This window comes from Thamnophis sirtalis, unplaced genomic scaffold, assembly GCF_051295495.1.
Source record: "Thamnophis sirtalis isolate CommonGarterSnake01/CBP01778 unplaced genomic scaffold, rThaSir2_p1.2 scaffold_2, whole genome shotgun sequence".
Taxonomy (NCBI): domain Eukaryota; kingdom Metazoa; phylum Chordata; class Lepidosauria; order Squamata; family Natricidae; genus Thamnophis; species Thamnophis sirtalis.
The window spans coordinates 12,774,199-12,793,471 of record NW_028261382.1 but is presented as its reverse complement, the minus strand read 5'-3'; the positions used below and the strand labels follow the sequence as shown (position 1 = coordinate 12,793,471).

Here is a 19,273-nt window from a genome sequence, read left to right as displayed (position 1 = left end):
TGCAAGTTTGACATCCCTGTTTTTACTCAGCTTAATGTGTGAAATAGGTAATCTCATTAAACATAATATTTGCTAGTCTTGATTTTATTTCAGTTTCCTGATGTTAGTCTTGATTTTATTTCAGTTTCCTGATGTTGGACTCTGTTTAAGGCTCTGATTGATTTCCTTGGAGCTTCTTTTCTGTTGTTTAGAGTTTGTCTCTGACCTACATCTGCCTTCTAATTGAGTAGTCAACTAACAATGAGCTTAATTATCTGTCCTCACTTACTATCGGTGCAACAGGACATTTCCCCCCCTTCACCCGATGATTGGCACCAGAAGCATTGGAAAAGATACTTCTATGGCTGTATTTCCTCCAGTAGCTGAAAAGTGATTAGCTTCAGATTCTGGGGAGTGAGGGAAAGGAAAATATGCACACGTCAGTAATGTAAAATGAAAAGAATAAGAGCAGCTGAGTCAAGGAGAGAAATTCGAGAAGAAAAGACATTTTCAGAGCACGTGTTGCCCTTTGGTAAATTTTAGGAATGACATTTAAAGAAATATGATATTACAGCTGAAATCCTATTGGCTCTAGTAAGCAGGCCACAACTAGTCTGATGCCTGAACATCACAGAAAACCACTTTCTACTTGTATAATTCCAGAGTTTATAGGTCAGTATACAGTATATTCTCCCCTTATTAGAAAGGTTGCCAGGAAGGCAAACAACTTTTATGTAGATTTTTTCCTCCAGGACTCAAACCTGGCTAGCATGCGTGCAGTGGCAAAATTCTGTGTTGCTGCAATGTCCACAAGAAAAGAAAATGGTTACAAAATTATAACTGTCAATTTGTGCCAATGTTTTGGAGATCTCTCTAGCAATTTTTTGAAAAATTATAATTACATACTTATCGGCTCTCTACTCACGTAAACTAGGGAGTGACTCTAATGGTTTGAGAACATGCATTTTCTTAACAGGGATGTTATTATCCACTATTAATGTCAGTACTATTTTAATATATTGTAAACAGTGCTGTCTATTGCTGGTCTATGACCGTAATAAAGTTATATTCTATTCTACTTGTAATCTTCCATGAAAAAGGCACCCAAAAACATTTTCACAGAGGATAACAGAATAACAGAGTTGGAAGGGACTTTGGAGGTTTCTAGTCCAACCCCCTGCTAAGGCAGGAAACCCTATATCATTTCAGACAAATGATTGCCCAGTCTCTTCTTAAAAAACCTCCAGTGTTGGAATAACCGGAATCTCTGGAGGAATGAAATAGCCTGAGAAATATTTCTAGTAATACTGAATATGTCTAAATTATATGCTCACTGAACCATTTTCTACAAATTGCTACTCTTTGGTTTAAGATGTCAGAGAAGGGTGTGACTTTATCTAAAACCTGATAAATGTGATGCCTTTCGAGGCTCATGGAAGAGCTAAAGTTGCCATAAAAACCAAGAAGTGGGAAAAGTGTCTGCAAGATGAGAGAAGCAGAGAGGTGTGAGATTTCTACAACAAAGGGGTCTTAGAAAGAAGCACCCAGGGGCAGGGCGCTTTGGGACCCACCCAAACCACAGCCCGAACTGGGGAAGCAGACAGAAGCTTCTTTGTGAATCAGCAAACCTTCGTGTTTGCCTCCCTGGTTAAGCTATGAAAAAGTGAAGTTGAGTTTTAATTCTAGGTGTGGCCATTTCGTTCATCTGTGGTCTTGTTTAAATGCAGATGTGACTCATTCCGCTCTTTACTCAGGAGCCTGTCCACTGGAAAATAATTTGTTCTTTTTTAAAAAAAAACAAAACTGAAATGAGAAGGTTGTTCCATTCACTTTCAGCCTTGTATAAAATGGTTCTTCTAAGCATCTCTATCAGTCATTTGACATAACAACGGCCATCTTGTTTTTTTGGGAAATGGTAAAGTTCTACCAGGTACTCTGCTCCCAGACAGATAAACTTCATCTCCCATAATTCTCGACCATTTGGGGCAGCGTTAAAGATTCTGGAATTAAATTCTCCACAGACTCCACACATTCAGAGCAGGGTTGGGTTCCGGCAGGCACTACTGCCGGTTTGCTTGTGTGCGCACTCTGTGCGCCCTGGATGTGCATGCTTTGCGTGCGCAAATGCAGTGCAATTAAAATTGTTCTGTGCATGCGCAGAACTGAAAAACAAGATGGCGGCACCCATAACGTTGCCCGGAGAACCTGTTTGGGGGCGTGGCAAGCCTGGGTCGCTGCAGGTTCCAGCAACCCAGGCCGCCAAAACGGTCCAAACTGGTAGGAACCCACCACTGATTCAGAGGTGTCCTACTTAAGAAAGGCTGTTCAGGAAAAAAGATAGAGGCAATAGAACCAGATCCAGACTGCACTCTAGATAACAAATTAACCAAGTTACAAATAAACAGTGTTGTACCTTATGATTCTTGACGAAAGTATCTTGTCTTTCTACGTACACTGAGAGCATCTGCACCAAAGACAAATTCCTTGTGTGTCCAATCACACTTGGCCAATAAAGAATTCTATTCTACAAATAAACAAATTTCAAGCATCAGAATTGTAGAGCTCAGTGCTTTATGATTACCTGTGTAGTTAATGGCTGAATTAGCCTGGATTTTGTGTTTGGTTAAGAGTGTACTTATTCAATATTAGTTAGCAATAGCAATAGCAATAGCAGTTAGAATTATATACCGTTTCATAGGGCTTTCAGCCCTCTCTAAGTGGTTTACAGAGTCAGCATATCGCCCCCACAATCTGGGTCCTCATTTTACCCACCTCGGAAGGATGGAAGGCTGAGTCAACCTTGAGCCGGTGAGATTAGAACCGCTGAACTACCAGCTGAAGTGGCCTGCAGTACTGCACTCTACCCACTGCGCCATCTCGGCTCCATAACTCCATAGTTATGGAAAGGTTAGTGATATTGTAATGAATAATTCAAATATCAGAGTTATAGAGTTCAGTGATTTATAATTGATCTGTATCATTCCTTTGTAGCAAGGGCAGGATGTCATGTAGCAACTATTTTAACGATTAAACTTACATCGCCTTGCAACTTTTGTATTTGTGTTATGTTTGAATAAGAACCTACTCATTCAACGTTAGTTATGGAAAGATTGGTGGTATTGTACTGCAATGATATTCACACTGACTAGTACAGCTGTGTTTTTATTGTGTGCTTTCTATAATGGCTGGGTTGCTGCTGTTTTTAAATTATTATTGCTTTTCACGTTGTTATTTTGCTTGCAATCATGTTCCCAACTGCTTAGAAGCTGAAATAACATGGAACAAAATGAATGGGAGTAGGGGTGATTTAATAATTTATATTTTTTTTTAAAAAAGAAGGTCTAATGAACATTTGCAAAAGACTTAAGAATGTGCAGTTAACACTCCGGAAGGTCTAAAAGTTGGTGCAAATTGCGGTGGCCCACCTGGTTTTGTGCAGAAGCCAGTGTGCACATATATCACCTCTCCTGCAGGAGCTGCATTGGTTACCAATTTGCTTCCGTGTGCAATTCAAGGTGCTGGTTGTCACCTTTAAAGCCCTTAATGGCTTGGGACCAGTTTATCTGAGGGACCATCTCTTGCCTATCACATCTACCCAACCCATCACAGCGGGGAGGCAAGGAATGTTGCATGTCCCATCCCTGAGGGAGATACAGCTGGTGGGACCCAGAAGAAGGGCCTTCCCCGTGGTGGCTCCCTCTTTCTGGAACCTCATTTTCCATAGTGTAGAAAGGCCCCCACTTTAGCACTCTTCCAGAAGGCGCTGAAGATCTGGCTCTGTCAGTGGGCCTGGAGAACCCAGAGCAGGATGTAGGCCATTAAATGGCTTGTGTGATCTGCTGTTGCTGGGACGGGAGGTGGGGGTGATTTTATTATATTAATTTATTGGGGTCTTTTTATTAATTTTACTGCTTTAAATGAGGTTTTATACTTTGTAAGCCTCCTTGAGTCGCCAGGGGCAAATAGGCGGCAATATAAATTCAATTATAAATAAAATAAATAATAAATACCATATTTTTTGGAGTATAAGACACACCATTTTTCCTCAAAAAAGAGGCTGAAAATCTGGGTGTGTCTTATACACTGAATACAGCACTTTTTTTGCCTCCCGAAACCCCGCCCCTTCACCAAAATGGCCGTGCATAGCCTTTAGGAGGCTTTCAGGGGGCTGGGGAGGGCAGAAATGAGCGAAAAATTGACCATTTTTGTTTGGTTTTGGCCCCCATCCCACCCCCCAGGAACACTCTACAAGCCGCCTAATGGCTATTCATGCCCTTTAAAAAAAAAAGGCCATTTTTGGAAGGTCTGCAGAGTGCAAAAACTTTTTTAAATTTGCCTCTTCAAAACCTTGGTGTGTCTTATACTCCAAAAACTATGGTATTTTTTTTTTAAAAAAATGTCTCTCTTTTGCATATTTCTCTTTAAGACACAGAATGCAAGAGAAAACTCCCTAGGCTGATTTGGCTTCCTCAAGCTGCAAGTTAATTTATTAAGTGATTCTGGCAAGACTGGTGGCACTTTTCATGGCAATGCTTCATTCCCTGCCTTTCTTTTTTTTATCTCCCTCCCTCCCTGTTTTCTTCTGCAATTGAGTAGCTGACAGACCAGTAAGGAAGGATTTCCTTGAAATAATGGAGGCACCTGATGTTCTTTCCCTCCATGACCCAGAACAAATAGCTGTAAAGTTTCTCCGTTTTGACTTTTGTCGTTTTTGTGCTCTCACTGTTTGATTGATTCCAAAAATGCCCAGGAGAGAATAGCAGCAAAACAAGAGAAGATTTTTTTTTCAATGTTCTCTTCCCCCACCCCTCCCACCAAAAAACACCAGTCTTAATCCAAAGTAATTATTTATTTCCTGGGCCCATGGATAGAAAGAGGCAAGACTGGCTGAAATACACTGAGTTCAGCAGACCTACACAAATTTTGAAATGCTAAGTGGGACAAAAGTCCGAAAGTGTGTAAAAATGCTAGTAGAAAAATAGGGACCACCTTTGGTGGGATGGTCACAGCCTTCCGTGCGCCTTTGGCATTTAGTCATACCGGCCACATGACCATGGAGATGTCTTCGGACAGCACTGGCTCTTTGGCTTTGAAACAGAGATGAGCACTGCCCCCTAGAGTTGGGAACGATTAGCACATATGTGTGAGGCAGTGGTGGGTTTTAAAATTTTTTAGAACCTCTTCTGTAGGTGTGGCCTGCTTTGTGGGAGTGGCTTTCTGGCCGTGGGACTGGGTGGGAGTGTCTTGCCAACCATGTGACTGGGTGGGAGTGGCTTGCCAGCCATGTGACTGGGTGGGCGTGGCCAACTTGTAAAATGTGGTGAAACTCACTTAACAACGCTCTTCCTTAGCAACCAAAATGTTGACTCAGAAACTCTGGCATTTGAAGCACGCAAGTCTTAAATCTGTCAAGTTACAAGATCCTTGCACCCCTAACCCTTTAGGAAAAAAAACCCAGGTGTGTTCAAACTTGACAGCTTTAAGACTTGTGGACTTCAACTCCCAGAATTCCTCCTCTCGCTCTTCATCTTGATGATGTGCGGGCAGGGGGAGGGAGCTGGAACCGGCTCTAAACGGCACTGTAGATTTGTGGAACCTCTTCTATAGAAGAGGTTAGAACTGGCAGGAACCCACCCCTGGTGTGAGGGGAACTTTTACCTTTAAGTGGGATGTAGAACATCAGGCATATGTAGGCAAACATTGGGGGAACACCACTAAATCTGCTTCTTAAATAACTCCTGTTCTTCTGGCTTTGTACAATACACCAAACTGTAAATTAACCTACTGAACTGGAGCTTTGTACAAAGCTCTAAGCAACAAGGTGAAGAAACCAAGTTTAAATCTGACTCGACATGCTATATCTCTAGGAATGAACAAACTGTCTGATTTTGCACCATTTTGCTGCAAAATAAAAAGAAGGTGGCTTTTGTACATTTATCTTATCACAATATATAGCCAAAATGGGCCAACTTGCTGTGGGACAATTCAACAAAAAGAAACATTTTCCTTATATGCAGTATAAGGAAAACTTGTACAAAATGTTTCATAGATGGCACTTTGCACTAGCAAGGTTGGTTTGAGTGTACAAAGAAAGGTCAGCCAAATGTTGGAAATGTAACCAGACACCAGGTTCATATTAGCATATGTGGTGGACATGTCCCAAAACTAAAAAATACTGTTGAAAATACATATCTGGTTGGGAACCCTACTGGAAAAAGGTTCCACCACAAATGCGCGAACGACAAAAGCGCGTCTGACTAAACCGCGGTGACAAAACCGCACCGTCAAAACCGCGGCGACGAATGAGCGCTGAAGCGCGCCGACAACAGTGCGCCAACAGAAGCGCGCTGTAACATAACCCTAAACCTAACCCTAAACCTAACCCTAAACCTAACCCTAAACCTAACCCTAAACCTAACCCTAAATCTAACCCTAAACCTTACCTTAACTTAAATCGCGCTTCTGTCGGCGCGCTGTTGTCAGTGCGCTGTTGTCGGCGCGCTTTTGACATCATGGTTTTAGCGCCGCGGTTTTGTTGGCGCGCTTTTGACGTTCGCGCTTATGTCGTGCCACGCTGGAAAAATGTGACAAAAAGACTGCATATTTGATTTTACATATACCGACCATGGCTAGGATTGTATTTGCACAACACTGAAAGAGTGAGGAGATCCCGTCAGACGAGAGGGTGATTCAGAAAATAATGGAATGTGCAGAAATGGACAGATTAACGCTTATTATCAAGGACAGAGAAGAAACTGAATATTTTTTTAAATGGGATGTATTTCATCAATGGCTAGAGAAGTTAGGAAGAAGATATAAGAAGGGAAAATGTTACTTTGGAGAAAAGTTTATGATGATATTATGTATTATTGCAGTGTTTTTCAACCACTGTGCCGCGGCACACTAGTGTGCCGTGACATAGTGTAAGGTGTGCCGTGGGAAAAACACCTTATATATAATCAATATAGGCACAGAGTTAAAAAATTTTAACATTTTCTAATGGTGGTGTGCCTCGTGATTTTTTTCATGAAAAAAGTGTGCCTTTGCACAAAAAAGGTTGAAAAACACTGTATTATTGTAATTATCTTGATATATAGTTGTATTATAAATGTTATTGTAATGAATATGACAACAAATATGTGGACTATGAATTCTCAAATAAGTGTACCGAGTTCGCACACTTGTTTGATGGAGCTGAAAGGTGTTATAAATAAAATTAATAAAACATTTTTAAAAAAAGAAATGTTAAATTAATTTCCACAGGACTGTGGCCTATAATCATAAAAGAAAGATAAACTAACCCAGAAATACAACAGTTACAATCATTTCAATGAAAATGTGGTCACCAATAGAAAAGTAACTGAATGAAACAATACAGTTTTGAATTATCCCATGGCAAGTAGTTTTCCTAACTATTTGTATAAGGATTATTCTGTATGTTATTCATGTTGTCTTGCATTCTTGTATGGACTGCACCAGTAGAGGCTAAACCAGTTTCCTTGTATACATGATGTACAATGACAATAAAGGCTTTTAATTTGAATTTAAATTTGTCCTGCAGCGAGATTGGCAAATTGTTCTGTGCTGAGTTAACTATGGCAAGTTGGTCCCAATGTGTTAGCCATGGTGAGTTGTCCTAGACCCACATATAGCAGGAGAGCAGTACATTCAGTTTGATATTCCAGCTACGGGCCTGCGTTGATTGGTGATTGATTGTGTGCCATCAATTAGATGTTGAATCCTAGAAGACATCTAAATAGATCTTCTCCAGGATGTTGTCCCTAAGCTGACCCTGCAAGCCTTCCACTGGTGCACCAATCCACCTTGTGACTACTTGGCCTCTTCCTGATTTTCATTCCATCTTTCTCAGCACTATAGATTAGAGCCTAGAAAGTTAGATCTTTGTATAACGCATCTCGCTTTGACTAATTCAGTCTTGGTCATTTGTGCTGGATTAAATTGAGGATTAGTTTATTCTATAATCCATTTGTTTTGTTTTCCTGCTGCGGTGGCACAGTGGTTAGAATGCGGTACTGCAGGCTACTTCTGCTGACTGCTGGCTACCTGCAATTTGGCAGTTTAAATCTCACCAGGCTCAAGGTGGACTCAGCCCTTCATCCTTCCGAGTCAGTAAAATGAGGACCCAGATTGTTAGGGGCCATAGGCTGATTCTGTAATCATTTAGAGTGGGCACTGTGATGTGGTATATAAGTCTAAGTGCTATTGCTATCAAGAAACCAATTGTGATGGATATAACAGGCTGGACAGGAAAAAAAACCTTAATGGTAAAATGTTTGGAGAATTTCATTTGTCTTTGAAAAGATTCCATGAAATTGCTTCTACTTTCTCCCTTCTTCATTCCCCATCCGACCAGAACTAAATTGGAGAATTTTGAAAGATGATTTCTGCATCTTTTTATCGGCCCTTCCTAGAAATCCAATAATGTATGACTTGGTATATTAAGTACACTTTATTGCCTGGCTCAGCTTGACCCACTTTCTATTCCTCTCCACTTATGCTCTTAAGCCAATTCTACTTTAATATCAACTTGTGCCTCATTAGATATCTGGATATGAAGCCAGCTGAGCTCCTGCATTTCGGTGTACTGGGTTTTTATAGTGCCATTTCAATTCACTGAAGAATTGCTGCAAGTATAGTTTGTGCCATGTGTAAGCCAATTTCCTTGTTCAGATGCATCAGAAAACTGTGATTTAATAAACCTTAGCAGCTGCTAATTAGGAGGTGACAATGTCCAGTTTCCAGCTGTGACTAAACACCAATTTTGAGCAACTCCAGCTGGTCTGAACAATGGTAAGGGATGTGGAAATTCTAACTCATCAACATCTGGAAAGCTGAGCATTGTCACCTCTTCATTTAAATTCCGTATTGACTGGAATAGGCAGAGCATCCCAAATATTGAAATGCGGAGTATTTTTCTTCCTTGCCAGCTAGAGGAGGTGAAATCCTAAATGTGCCATTGTAATAAACCATTGCTCTCTGTCTGTGTGCTTGATATGGGCTGCTATGCAGTCCTTGGTTATTGTTTTGTTCAGCCTACCAAAAATATTAATTCACTATCCTCTGTTTGTATTTCAGGAAAAGCATGACCACTTTACTACTAGCGTTTCTATGTTTGCCTGTCATCGCTGCAGCCACCTCTGTGGAAATTTTAGGTATGTCGCATAACATTTACTAACATTTACTATGAAATGTAAAACAAAACAGAAGCAATTTGGTGCCTTTTCTGGGAAGTAATGGACAATGCCCTTGCAGTTTGTAAAAGTACTGCTCCTTTTTCTACATCAGGAGTGTCAAACTTGATTTCATTGAGGGCTGCATCAAGGTTGTGAGCCCATTGGGGTGGGCAAGCCTGGGGTGAGTGTGGCCAGGGTGGCCATGGCCAGCTCAACATCACTCACTGAGGCTCCGTTTTCAGCCATTATGGCCTCCTGCAGCCCTCTGCCAGCAAAAACAGAGCCTGTGGAGGCAGCGTGTGGCCCACCCGTGCTCTGGTTTGGCCACGCCGGCCTCCTGCAGCCCTCTGCCAGTGAAAATGGAGCTGGCGGGGGGGGGGGCACATGCAACCTCCCTGGGCTCCGTTTTTACTGGCAGAGAGTTGCAGGATGCTGTCACAGCTGAAAATGTGGCCCTGTCAAGCTCCATTTTCGCTGGCAGAGGGACCATGGGCTAGTGGTGAAATTCAAATTGTTTTACTACCGGTTCTGTAGGCGTGGCTTGGTGGACATGCCAGGGGAAGGATACTGTAAAATCTCAATTCCCACCCCACTTTAGGGGAAAATTATTGCAAAATCTCCATTCCCACCCCACTCTGGGGCCAGCCAGAGGTGGTATTTGCTGGTTCTCCAAAATACTCAAAATTTCAGCTACCAGCTCTTCAGAACCTGTCATAACCTGCTGAATTTCACTCCTGCTGTAGGCCGGTCCTTCACTGTTTCCAGGGCAACTGGGCAGGCCAGATCTAAACACCCCATGGGCCTGATGTGGTCTGTGGACCTTGAGTTTGATATCCCTGTTCTACATTCTAATTTTGTCAGAGTTTTCACCTTCTGATATCGAACAGCTTCTAAAGCAAGAAGGAATGTCACATGACCTCCCATATGATGGCAGCTGCAATCGCCATCATCCTATACCAGTGTTTCTCAACCTTGGAGACTTGAAGTCCTGTGGACTTCAACTCCCAGAATCCCCCAGCCAGCTGTGCTTACTGCTGTGCTGGCTGGGGGATTCTGGGAGTTGAAGTCCACAGGACTTCAAGTCTCCAAGGTTGAGAAACACTGTCCTATACTATTACCCTATTTCCCTGAAAATAATACCTCCTGGGATAATAAGTCCAAGCGAACTTTTGAGTGCATGCGCTAAAATAAGCCCTCCCCTGAAAATAAGACCTCCCCAAAAATATTGCAACACAGCAGCAGCAGCCATGGGGTGACCACACTCGCCACCTCCTGTGCCTCAAAAATAATAAGACCTCCCAGAAATAAGCCCAAGTGCTTATTTCAGGGGTCAAAAGAAAATAAGACCCTGTCTTATTTTCGGTGAAACACAGTAAGCATAGTGGTTGAGTTTATGCAAGTCGTGGTTTAGCTATTATTGTACATCCAGAAGACTCATCTCTTCTGGCCTTGTCTAAAGAACTCTCAGCATTTTACAGATGCACACATGGTAGAAACTGAAGAAGGATAAAATATCGTAGAGAAACAACAGCCAAAGTAACAATAAATGGGCTCAGTTCCCAAATGCTCTACAAAAGAGCTCTGTTTTAAGTTTTTTTGCAGAAGGCCGTTAGAGAGAGAGGGAGAGAGAGGGAGGGAGAGAGAGAGAGAGAGAGAGAGAGAGAGCGCCAAACTAATGTCAACCAGGAGGCCATTCCAAAGTGGCGGCACTGCCACAAAGAAGAAACTTCCCAGAATTGAGGAACCACAATTCTTTTCACCTCCTGGAAGTGAGGAACCACAAGCTGCTTCTTCTGGAATAGTTCTGCTGCTCCAGCTGATTCTAACTGGAGAAAGCCATCTTGGAAGCCACCAAGTGCCAAGCCATAGAGGGTTCTATTGATTGAAACCAGTACTTTAAATTGAACTTAGAGAAGCTTATTGGCAACTTGTGTAGGAGTTGTAGCACATACATCATGTGCTCCCAATGACATCAATTAGGGAATACAAAGGCTGCTGCAATCTGGACGCTCTGCAGCTTCCAAGTAGGTCTTTTAAACAATCCCAAGTACGACATGCAAGAGAAGGCTAGTCGGCTAATGGGAAAGGCATGAGCCATTTTAGTGAAGATCTTTCACCCCAGGTAGGGCCTTTGCTAGTGTACCAACCAAAGCCAAGCCAAGCCTCCATGGCCACAGTCTTCACCTTCTCTTTGAGAAGAAGTCCAAGAGGATCTTTAAGCTGCAGACTTGCTTCTTCATGGGTAGGAGCCCCCCCAAAGCCTTCAAGAGGCTTCCTTAAAGGCTCCAGAGGGCAAAAGATAACCCTACGAGCAAACTGGAAGTCACTTCCGGGTTCCTCATAGAGTTGTTTTTTGCTCTCCAGAGCCTTCAGGGAAGCCTCCGGAAGGCCCCTGAAGGCTCTGGAGGATGAAAAATGGCCCTACGCACAAGCCAGAAGTTTCGGTTTGCTTGTAGGGTTGCTTTTTTCCCTCCAGAGTTCCAGTTTGCTCGTAGGGTCTTTTTTTTGCCCTCTGGAGCCTTCAAGGAAGCCTCCTGAAGGCCCCTGAAGGCTCCGGAGGGCTAAAACCGCCTCTATGAGCAAACCGGAAGTCCATTCCTGAACTTCCAGTTTGCCCATAAGGCCAGTTTTTTTGTGCTCCGGAGGCTTCAGGGAAGCTCCTGAAGCCTCCGGAGGGCCTCCAGGGGTGGGGCAGGGAAGGCTGGTTTTGCCCTCCCCAGGGTCCTATAAAGCCTCTGGAGCCTGGGAAGGGTGAAAAAAGCACACTAAAAATGGAGGGGAGTGCTGGTTGTGTGCACATGCACGCTGGGGTCGTGTGTATAGCATTATGGGTGTGGCACACCAACGCATGACACCCCCCTCCGCGCCCCCCGCTTTTGGCACGCGAGCCACAAAAGTTTCGCCATCACTGGCCTAGGTGTTTGGGGCGGGAGGGGGAGTGACAAAATGTTTGTTGTGATCTTCTGTTTAATATTGCAACATACATTACGTCATTTTGGCATCAGTCTGGTGAACATGGATACTTATAGTGTTCAAGGAAGTATTTTGCCTTAGTTTGCAAAAGTTGTATTTGTAAATGTTATTGTATTCCTTACATGAACAAATTAAATGCAATGTTTATATATAGAGAAATGCCTGGCAATTGTAATATTAAAGATTGAATTGCACCGGGGGGGGACGGACCATACTGCCAACATTTAGAGTTGTGTCTAAGGACTGGCCATGTTTGCCAATAAAAGGACACAGGCAGTTCTTCCATGGGGCCTGGTGTGGAAATGATTCTGCCTGTTTAACGAACAAGGGTGATTCTGCAGTACTGATATTTCACTCTTCTTTTCTCCTTTTCTTTTGGGGGTTAGTAGATCACAGTGGCACACTCAGTGTGAGCATACCTTTAAGTGCTCCTCTGCGGGTTTCCCTGGGAAGAACTTTGACCATTCCCTGCTACTTTATCGACACTTTGGGGCCTGTCACCACAGCTCCCAACACCCCACCAGTGTCCCCAAGGATCAAATGGAGCAAACTATCAGAAGGCAAAGAAGTTAGCCTTCTAGTGGCCATGGACGGGCAGGTCCGGATCAATAGTGCCTACAAGGAGTCTATCTCTCTACCCAATTATCCTTCCATACCAACTGATGCTACTCTGGAAATCAAGACACTCCGATCCAATGACACTGGGATCTACCGCTGTGAAGTCATTCATGGTATCGAGGATAGCCAGGACACTGTGGAGGTGAAAGTTAAAGGTGAGTGTTCTGACCTAGGCTTTCCCCAGCAACACGAAGCCGAGTCCTCATCCCGATAAACCCCTTTTATTTAATTTACAGTGAATTCTCCAACAAAGTCCCAGCCCACAGTCTTTCAAGATAGTTCACAATTACCGGCCATTATCAGGCTTGGAGAGTGGCCAGGCTGATATCTTTTAGACACTGCAAAACTTGGCAAGAATGCAGGAATGAACTAATTATCTCCTGCAAACTCCACTCCCCTTTCGCTCCTCTTTTATTTACTCTGGGAGGGGCCATTCACCATCTACCTGTGGCCTTACTCTCAAATCGACCCCTGTTCTTTAGCTGTTCCCTTCGTCTGGCAACTCTGCGCATGCGCACACTGGGAACAGGTTCCAGATGTTCATCTACCTCACTGATGTCTGACTCCAAAGGCAGCTGATAACTGTTGGATGGTCCTGGCCCCATCTCTGCCCCCGACACAGAGCCCTCGTCAGAGCCTTCCCCAGACTCTAGGATTGGCCCATTTCTTCCCCAACCTCCTCACTGTCCAAATCTGCTGCCAGCTCTGTTGGCCGCTGGTGGACCACAACAGTGAAAAAGAAAATCTTCTTTACTGCTTTGGAGCCAAGTTTTGATTGAGGCGGGTGCTACAATTTTCTCTTCCGTTTTTATGAAGGGTCCTTGATGATCTCTGAGCTTGGTTATCTTGTTTGGGTAATGAAACATTTGCAAGAAAACAACCAAGCTCAGAGAGCACCAAGGACCTCTCATTTCATTCCTGGGCTACAAATATTCCTCTTTATTGGTACCTCCATTTTTATTCTTACTGGTCCTCATTTATTTTGATGAAAGTATATGTTTAATTATGAATCAGAAGGCTAAATTGTATGTCAGAAAATATGAACTAGTGTCATTTAGATTGCTCTGGGTGAACGTGTAAAAGTTGGCAATAGTTATGTGTTGTGCTTTAGTGATAATAAAAGGACTACAGATGAGCTTCAGGAAAAAACATACAATATTCTCTGATCCAGCATGATAAAATATTCTGCTAAGAAGCCTGAATGGATGGGTGGGAATGAGATAGTACACAGAACAATGAGTTATACAGAGATCTAAGTATGATCAATTTCTTAGATCTCTGCATTGAGTCTGTTTACACTGAACATGTATTCATTTGTATGTGTCAAAGAAGCAAACATAAATCTAAAAGCATTACTAATGTACTGTTTATGATGAAGGTTAGAAGGTTATACCTTTTGTTTGGCAAGATTCTGTCTATTGGGTGTAAGGATTGGATTCAATTGGATCTGACTCTCTCATCTCTTGCCTTGGCCCTGACATCAAATTAAAGTATAACCTTCTAAGCTACTAGAAACAACCTGAAAGATTCTAGAGTGTAATTACCCTGAAGTTCTTTCCCCTCCCGCATCCATCTTGGGATTGCACATTCCCTTGATCTGGGTCTCTATCTGGGAATGGTCTGTTTTGGCAAACTCCACCCTCTCTGCTACTACATATTATATTGATATTGATGAGTCCAAAAGGGATTAGCATAACGACACCATAGGCACAGACAAAGGAGAAAGTGATTGCTTTCAGTATAAATGGCATGAAATTTCAGTGTGTTTCACTTCCTTTGACTTCGGAGGTCACCATGCTCTTTGGGTGAAATGATGTCATTGAGCGAAGCCAGAAATATTCATCCTTTTTTTTTTTTGTGGGGTGTTAAATGTCAAACTTGATGTGCGAAATGAAGATCACATTTTTCTCATAGGAAGATGGCAGGGCCCATTTTTCTCATAGGAAGATGGCATTGACCCATTTTTATTCAAAAATGGTTTTACATTTTGTCATTAACCTCTGTGGATAGGAATGGCTCAAACTACAAGCACACATCATACAAGGTTTGGCTGCTTTTGAGGGGGACTAGCACCTTGTAGATACTCAACCCTTTCATTAAGCTAGGCATCAAAATGTTGCAGCAATTCAGAAAGTGGGTAAGTTCAGCAGCCAAGTGAAGCCTGTGGTGTGAACTAAACTAATGTGTTTTCCAGGGATCGTGTTCCATTACAGAGCCATCTCTACTCGCTACACGTTGAACTTTGAGAAGGCAAAGCAGGCATGCATCCAGAACAGTGCAGTCATTGCAACTCCTGAGCAGCTCCAGGCTGCCTATGATGATGGCTTTGACCAATGCGATGCTGGCTGGTTGTCTGATCAAACTGTCAGGTAAGCAATAGCTGAGGGGGGGGGGGGCGTTGTATTCCATTTCTTACAACACATCTGTCAGGCATGAAGAATTGGGACCACACATTAATTTCCAGTTAAGATGATGTTTTGCTCATGTCGATACACAAGAATCTAGTCAACAAACAGTCATCACTAAATTGACACTAGACAGAGTCAGTGGAATTCAAGAGGGGTTGGATTTTGACCATTTGTGGGAATGTAATGACTCTAGGCTGATTCCATTCTTGACTCCACCACCTGGCTCTTCCTGCCCTTCTCGTACACCATCTGGGTAAACTAGAATACATTTCCATCTTCCCCAGCCAGGGTGGTCAGTATGGAGAAGTAGGGATACAGTATATGCAAACACAGGGATTAATAATGTTGACATATCAAGTGCTGCTGTAGAGAAGGGGTAGGAAATTATATGACTTGACTAACTCCCTCCTGTCCATTTGATGAGAACTGAAGGTTTTATAGCAGGTGAAGAATCGGGTTTCTCTCTCCACACAATTCTGCTGGCCTGGATAGTATTAGTAGAAATTCAGGAAAGAAAAACAAAAATTGCAAGTGTCAGTGAACTACTTCTCCCACCATCCTTCACAAATTGGCCTGCTTGCTGTGAGTAGTAGTTAAGTGACTTCCAGAAGGTTAAGTTTTGTATAACTCTGCTGCAAGGCAGAGATGGGCAACTCAAGGCCTCATCCCTGAGATTTACACCTCCAGAATTCAGTTGTCATGGTTTCCTATCAGTTAAAGATAAGGTACATTGAGCTACAGTAAAAGCCCTAGAAGAGGCTTAACCAAGTTGGGGGGGAAACCCAAAACAACTGAACAGAACAAAATAACCAAGTTGGAAGGAAATCTGAAGGTCTTCTAGTCCAACCCCCTGCCTAGGCAGGAAACCCTATCCCATTTCAGACAAGTGGTCATCCGACATCTTCTTAAAAACTTCTAGTGTTGGAGCATTCACAACTTCTGGAGGCAAGTTGTTCCACTGATTAATTGTTCTGTCAGGAAAGTTCTAGGTTGCTTTTCTCCTTGATTAGTTTCCACCCATTGCTTCTTGTCCTACCCTCAGGTGCTTTGGAGAATAGCTTGACTCCCTCTTCTTTGTGTCAACCCCTGCTATCATGTCACCCCTAATCCTTTTTTTCATTAAATAAGATATACCCAATTCCAGCAACTATTTTAGCCTCCAGTTCCCTAATCATCTTTGTTGCTCTTCTCTGCATTCTTTCTAGAGTCTCAACACCTTTTTTACATCGTGGCAACTGAAAACTAAAAGTCTCTCTCTCTCAAATAAATTTTAAAAAATCTGATCCTACAAATGTGACTCAATCACCATGGTCCTAGGTGCCTTGACATGCTACATACAGCACCTGGCAGTGAAAATATCCCCCATTTGTAAAATTGTCCCTCTGAGTCATAATCCCAATTCTTTCTGTTTCTCCGAAGAGGCACAGAAAACAATCACGGCTTGTAATTCCATGGTTTTTTTTAAAAAAAGACAGAAACGTTGCTATCAGAGCTTGGAACAGGAGTTTCCCTGAGGGAGACATTTCTTACTTTTATGAGCAAAAAATTATGGGATGGACAATTTAAAGAAAGAAAATGAAACTTGAAAACAAAAGAAGCCAAAAAACTGAGTTGTGGAACTCATTTGTCCAAAAAGTGGAGGGTCTTCATGTTAGTTTTCCAGTTAGAATGGAATGAATAGAATAGAATAGAATAGAATAGAATAGAATAGAATAGAATAGAATAACAGAGTTGTAAGGGACCTTGGAGGTCTTCTAGTTCAACCCCCTGGTTAGGCAGGAAACCCTACTCTACTTCAGACAAATGGTTATCCAACATCTTCTTAAAAACTTCCAGTGTTGGAGGATTCACAAATTCTGGAGGCAAGCCGTTGCACTGATTAATTGTTCTAACTGCCAGGAAATTTCTCCTTGGTTGTAAGTTGCTTCTCTCCTTGCTTAGTTTCCACCCATTGCTTCTTTTTCTTCCCTGAGGTAGAAGAATAGCTTGACTGCCTCTTCTTTCTGGCAGCCCCTGAGATATTGGGACACTGCTATCATGTCACTAGTCCTTATTTTCTTTAAACTAAACCAGGGGCTGGCAACCTTAAACATTCAAAGAGCCACAAAGATCCTAACTGGAAGCCCCCTGTTCAATTCTGGAGCCGACCGACAGTCCAGTTCCTCCACCATAGAGTCTCCTCCTAGCACAGCACCCTTTTTCCTCTACCTGACCTAACCGAAAGCCCTATCAATTGTGGAGCTGATTGGAGACAGGGAGCTGCAGAAGAGGGATGAAAGAGCCACATGTGGCTGTAGAGCCATGGGTTGCTGACCTTTGAACTAGGCATACCCATTAATTAATGCTATCATTCCGAATGCTCCTTCAGTCTCAATCATTTTTTTTATTTTTTCTGGAAATTATTTATATCTCAGAATATACTATTTCATTTCTCTGTCCTCTCCCTGTGAAAATAAATTTTCCTCTCCCTAACTCTTTTATTAAACTAGATACCCAATGCACCACCCTCGGGAAGGTTGTTATGGTGACAAGGATGACTTTCCTGGAGTGAGAACATATGGTGTTCGAGATACAGATGAGACCTATGATGTCTATTGTTATGCACAGGAAATGGAAGGTAATGGTTTCTTTTTATACTCAGCACACTGATGTTCTATTCTTCAGCTAGAAGGCCTTAATGATAGCTTCTGCAGGGTTTAAAACATTGCTCAATGATTTGAGCAGCAAAATAAACACATTGATTGGATGTGCTTTTAGATGCTTTTTAGGATTGTGTGCCTTTCTCAACCCAACTTGTACAACGATTATTAAATGGGAGTTCTTGTCATCTAAAATATTGGGAATATCCACAATATTCAGGAAGGGTACTGTGGATATTTTAATCAGCACAATTAAAGGCAACAGCAGAAGAAGAAATGTTGATGGTCAATCAATGTGAGGACCACTTGAAGCAGTTGCAGAGCAGCTGTTAAGATCAACCAGTTTGATCCACCAACAAAGCAAAGATTTGTCTTGTTCTTTGTCCATTCCCCTTATCCATCCACAGGTACCTTATTCAAGAGCTCCCTAGAATCAAGAGTTCCACAGAATTTCTTGAATTCGAAACTAGAGTCACATCTTATCTAGATAATAATGAAATCAAAACCTAATTTCTGGATGACTTCTCCAAAGGGCGATATGGTTTACCTCCAGAAGTTGTGGGTGCTCCAATTCTGGAGTTTTTCAAGAAGAGGTTAGACAGCCATTTGTCCAAAATGCCATAGGGTTTCCTGCCTGAGCAGGATTAGAAGACCTCCAAGGTCCCTTCCAAGTCTGTTATTCTGTTCTTTGGGTGGGGGAGAACAGCGAGTTTTTTGAAGGAACTGACCTCCCTTTTCTGAATTCCAAAATTATTTTGGAAAATGAGCTACCTCTAACATGAAAACAAATACTCTTTAATAAGTGTTTGGGGTCTGTTGGTATCAACTAGTTATAAGTAAATTTGTACTATAATAACTGTACCATCAACACCAACGCTATTCAGAACATTTTCTAGATTTATCAAAACTCTTATTTTCTTACTTTTTAAAACCCTGTACTCAAGAATCTGAAAATAGCAGATTTGGTACTCTGCTTCTCAATTTAATCCTCTCAGCAACCCATGGAGATATATTATGCTGAGAGAAAAATTGGTCAAAATTGTAGGGGGTGGCTGATGGGCTTTATAGTTTAATATTCTGGATTTATCTTTAGGACTGAATGAAATAGGTTGAATTTGCAGGTAGCACACTTGGGGAGGAGGGAGCAATTTTCAGACTATTCCCAGGGAGACATAATTCTCTTCTACGATGTAGCATCTGAGTAGTTAATGAAAATGTATTATAAGTGAAAGAAGGAACAAGCTGAGGAGGGAAAATCTTAAGAGAAAATGACAGGGGACACCTGTTATTCTTTTCAAATGGATCCAACAGGGAACAACCTCAATCGTTATCCACATTTTTCATTGTGGCCCTGACTGACAAAAATGGGTGGGGTTGCCTTAAGATGATAGGAGCTGTAATTTTTCCAAGGTCCAGTTCTTCAGAAATCAAGAGTTCCAATTTATTTATTTATTTAGCGTAT

General features: G+C 42.2%; 1 protein-coding gene across 1 annotated transcript in view; it reads left to right on the top strand.

Moving 5' to 3' along the window:
- Nucleotides 1–19,273, top strand: part of ACAN (aggrecan) — an 87,800-nt gene that overhangs the window by 17,159 nt on the left and 51,368 nt on the right. Inside the window, exons 2-5 of the mRNA XM_087704298.1 lie at nt 9,076–9,152; nt 12,533–12,919; nt 14,959–15,133; nt 17,662–17,789. Coding sequence (XP_087560424.1) covers nt 9,083–9,152; nt 12,533–12,919; nt 14,959–15,133; nt 17,662–17,789 — 760 coding nt within the window. The 5' untranslated portion in view covers nt 9,076–9,082. The remainder of the gene's footprint in view (nt 1–9,075; nt 9,153–12,532; nt 12,920–14,958; nt 15,134–17,661; nt 17,790–19,273) is intronic.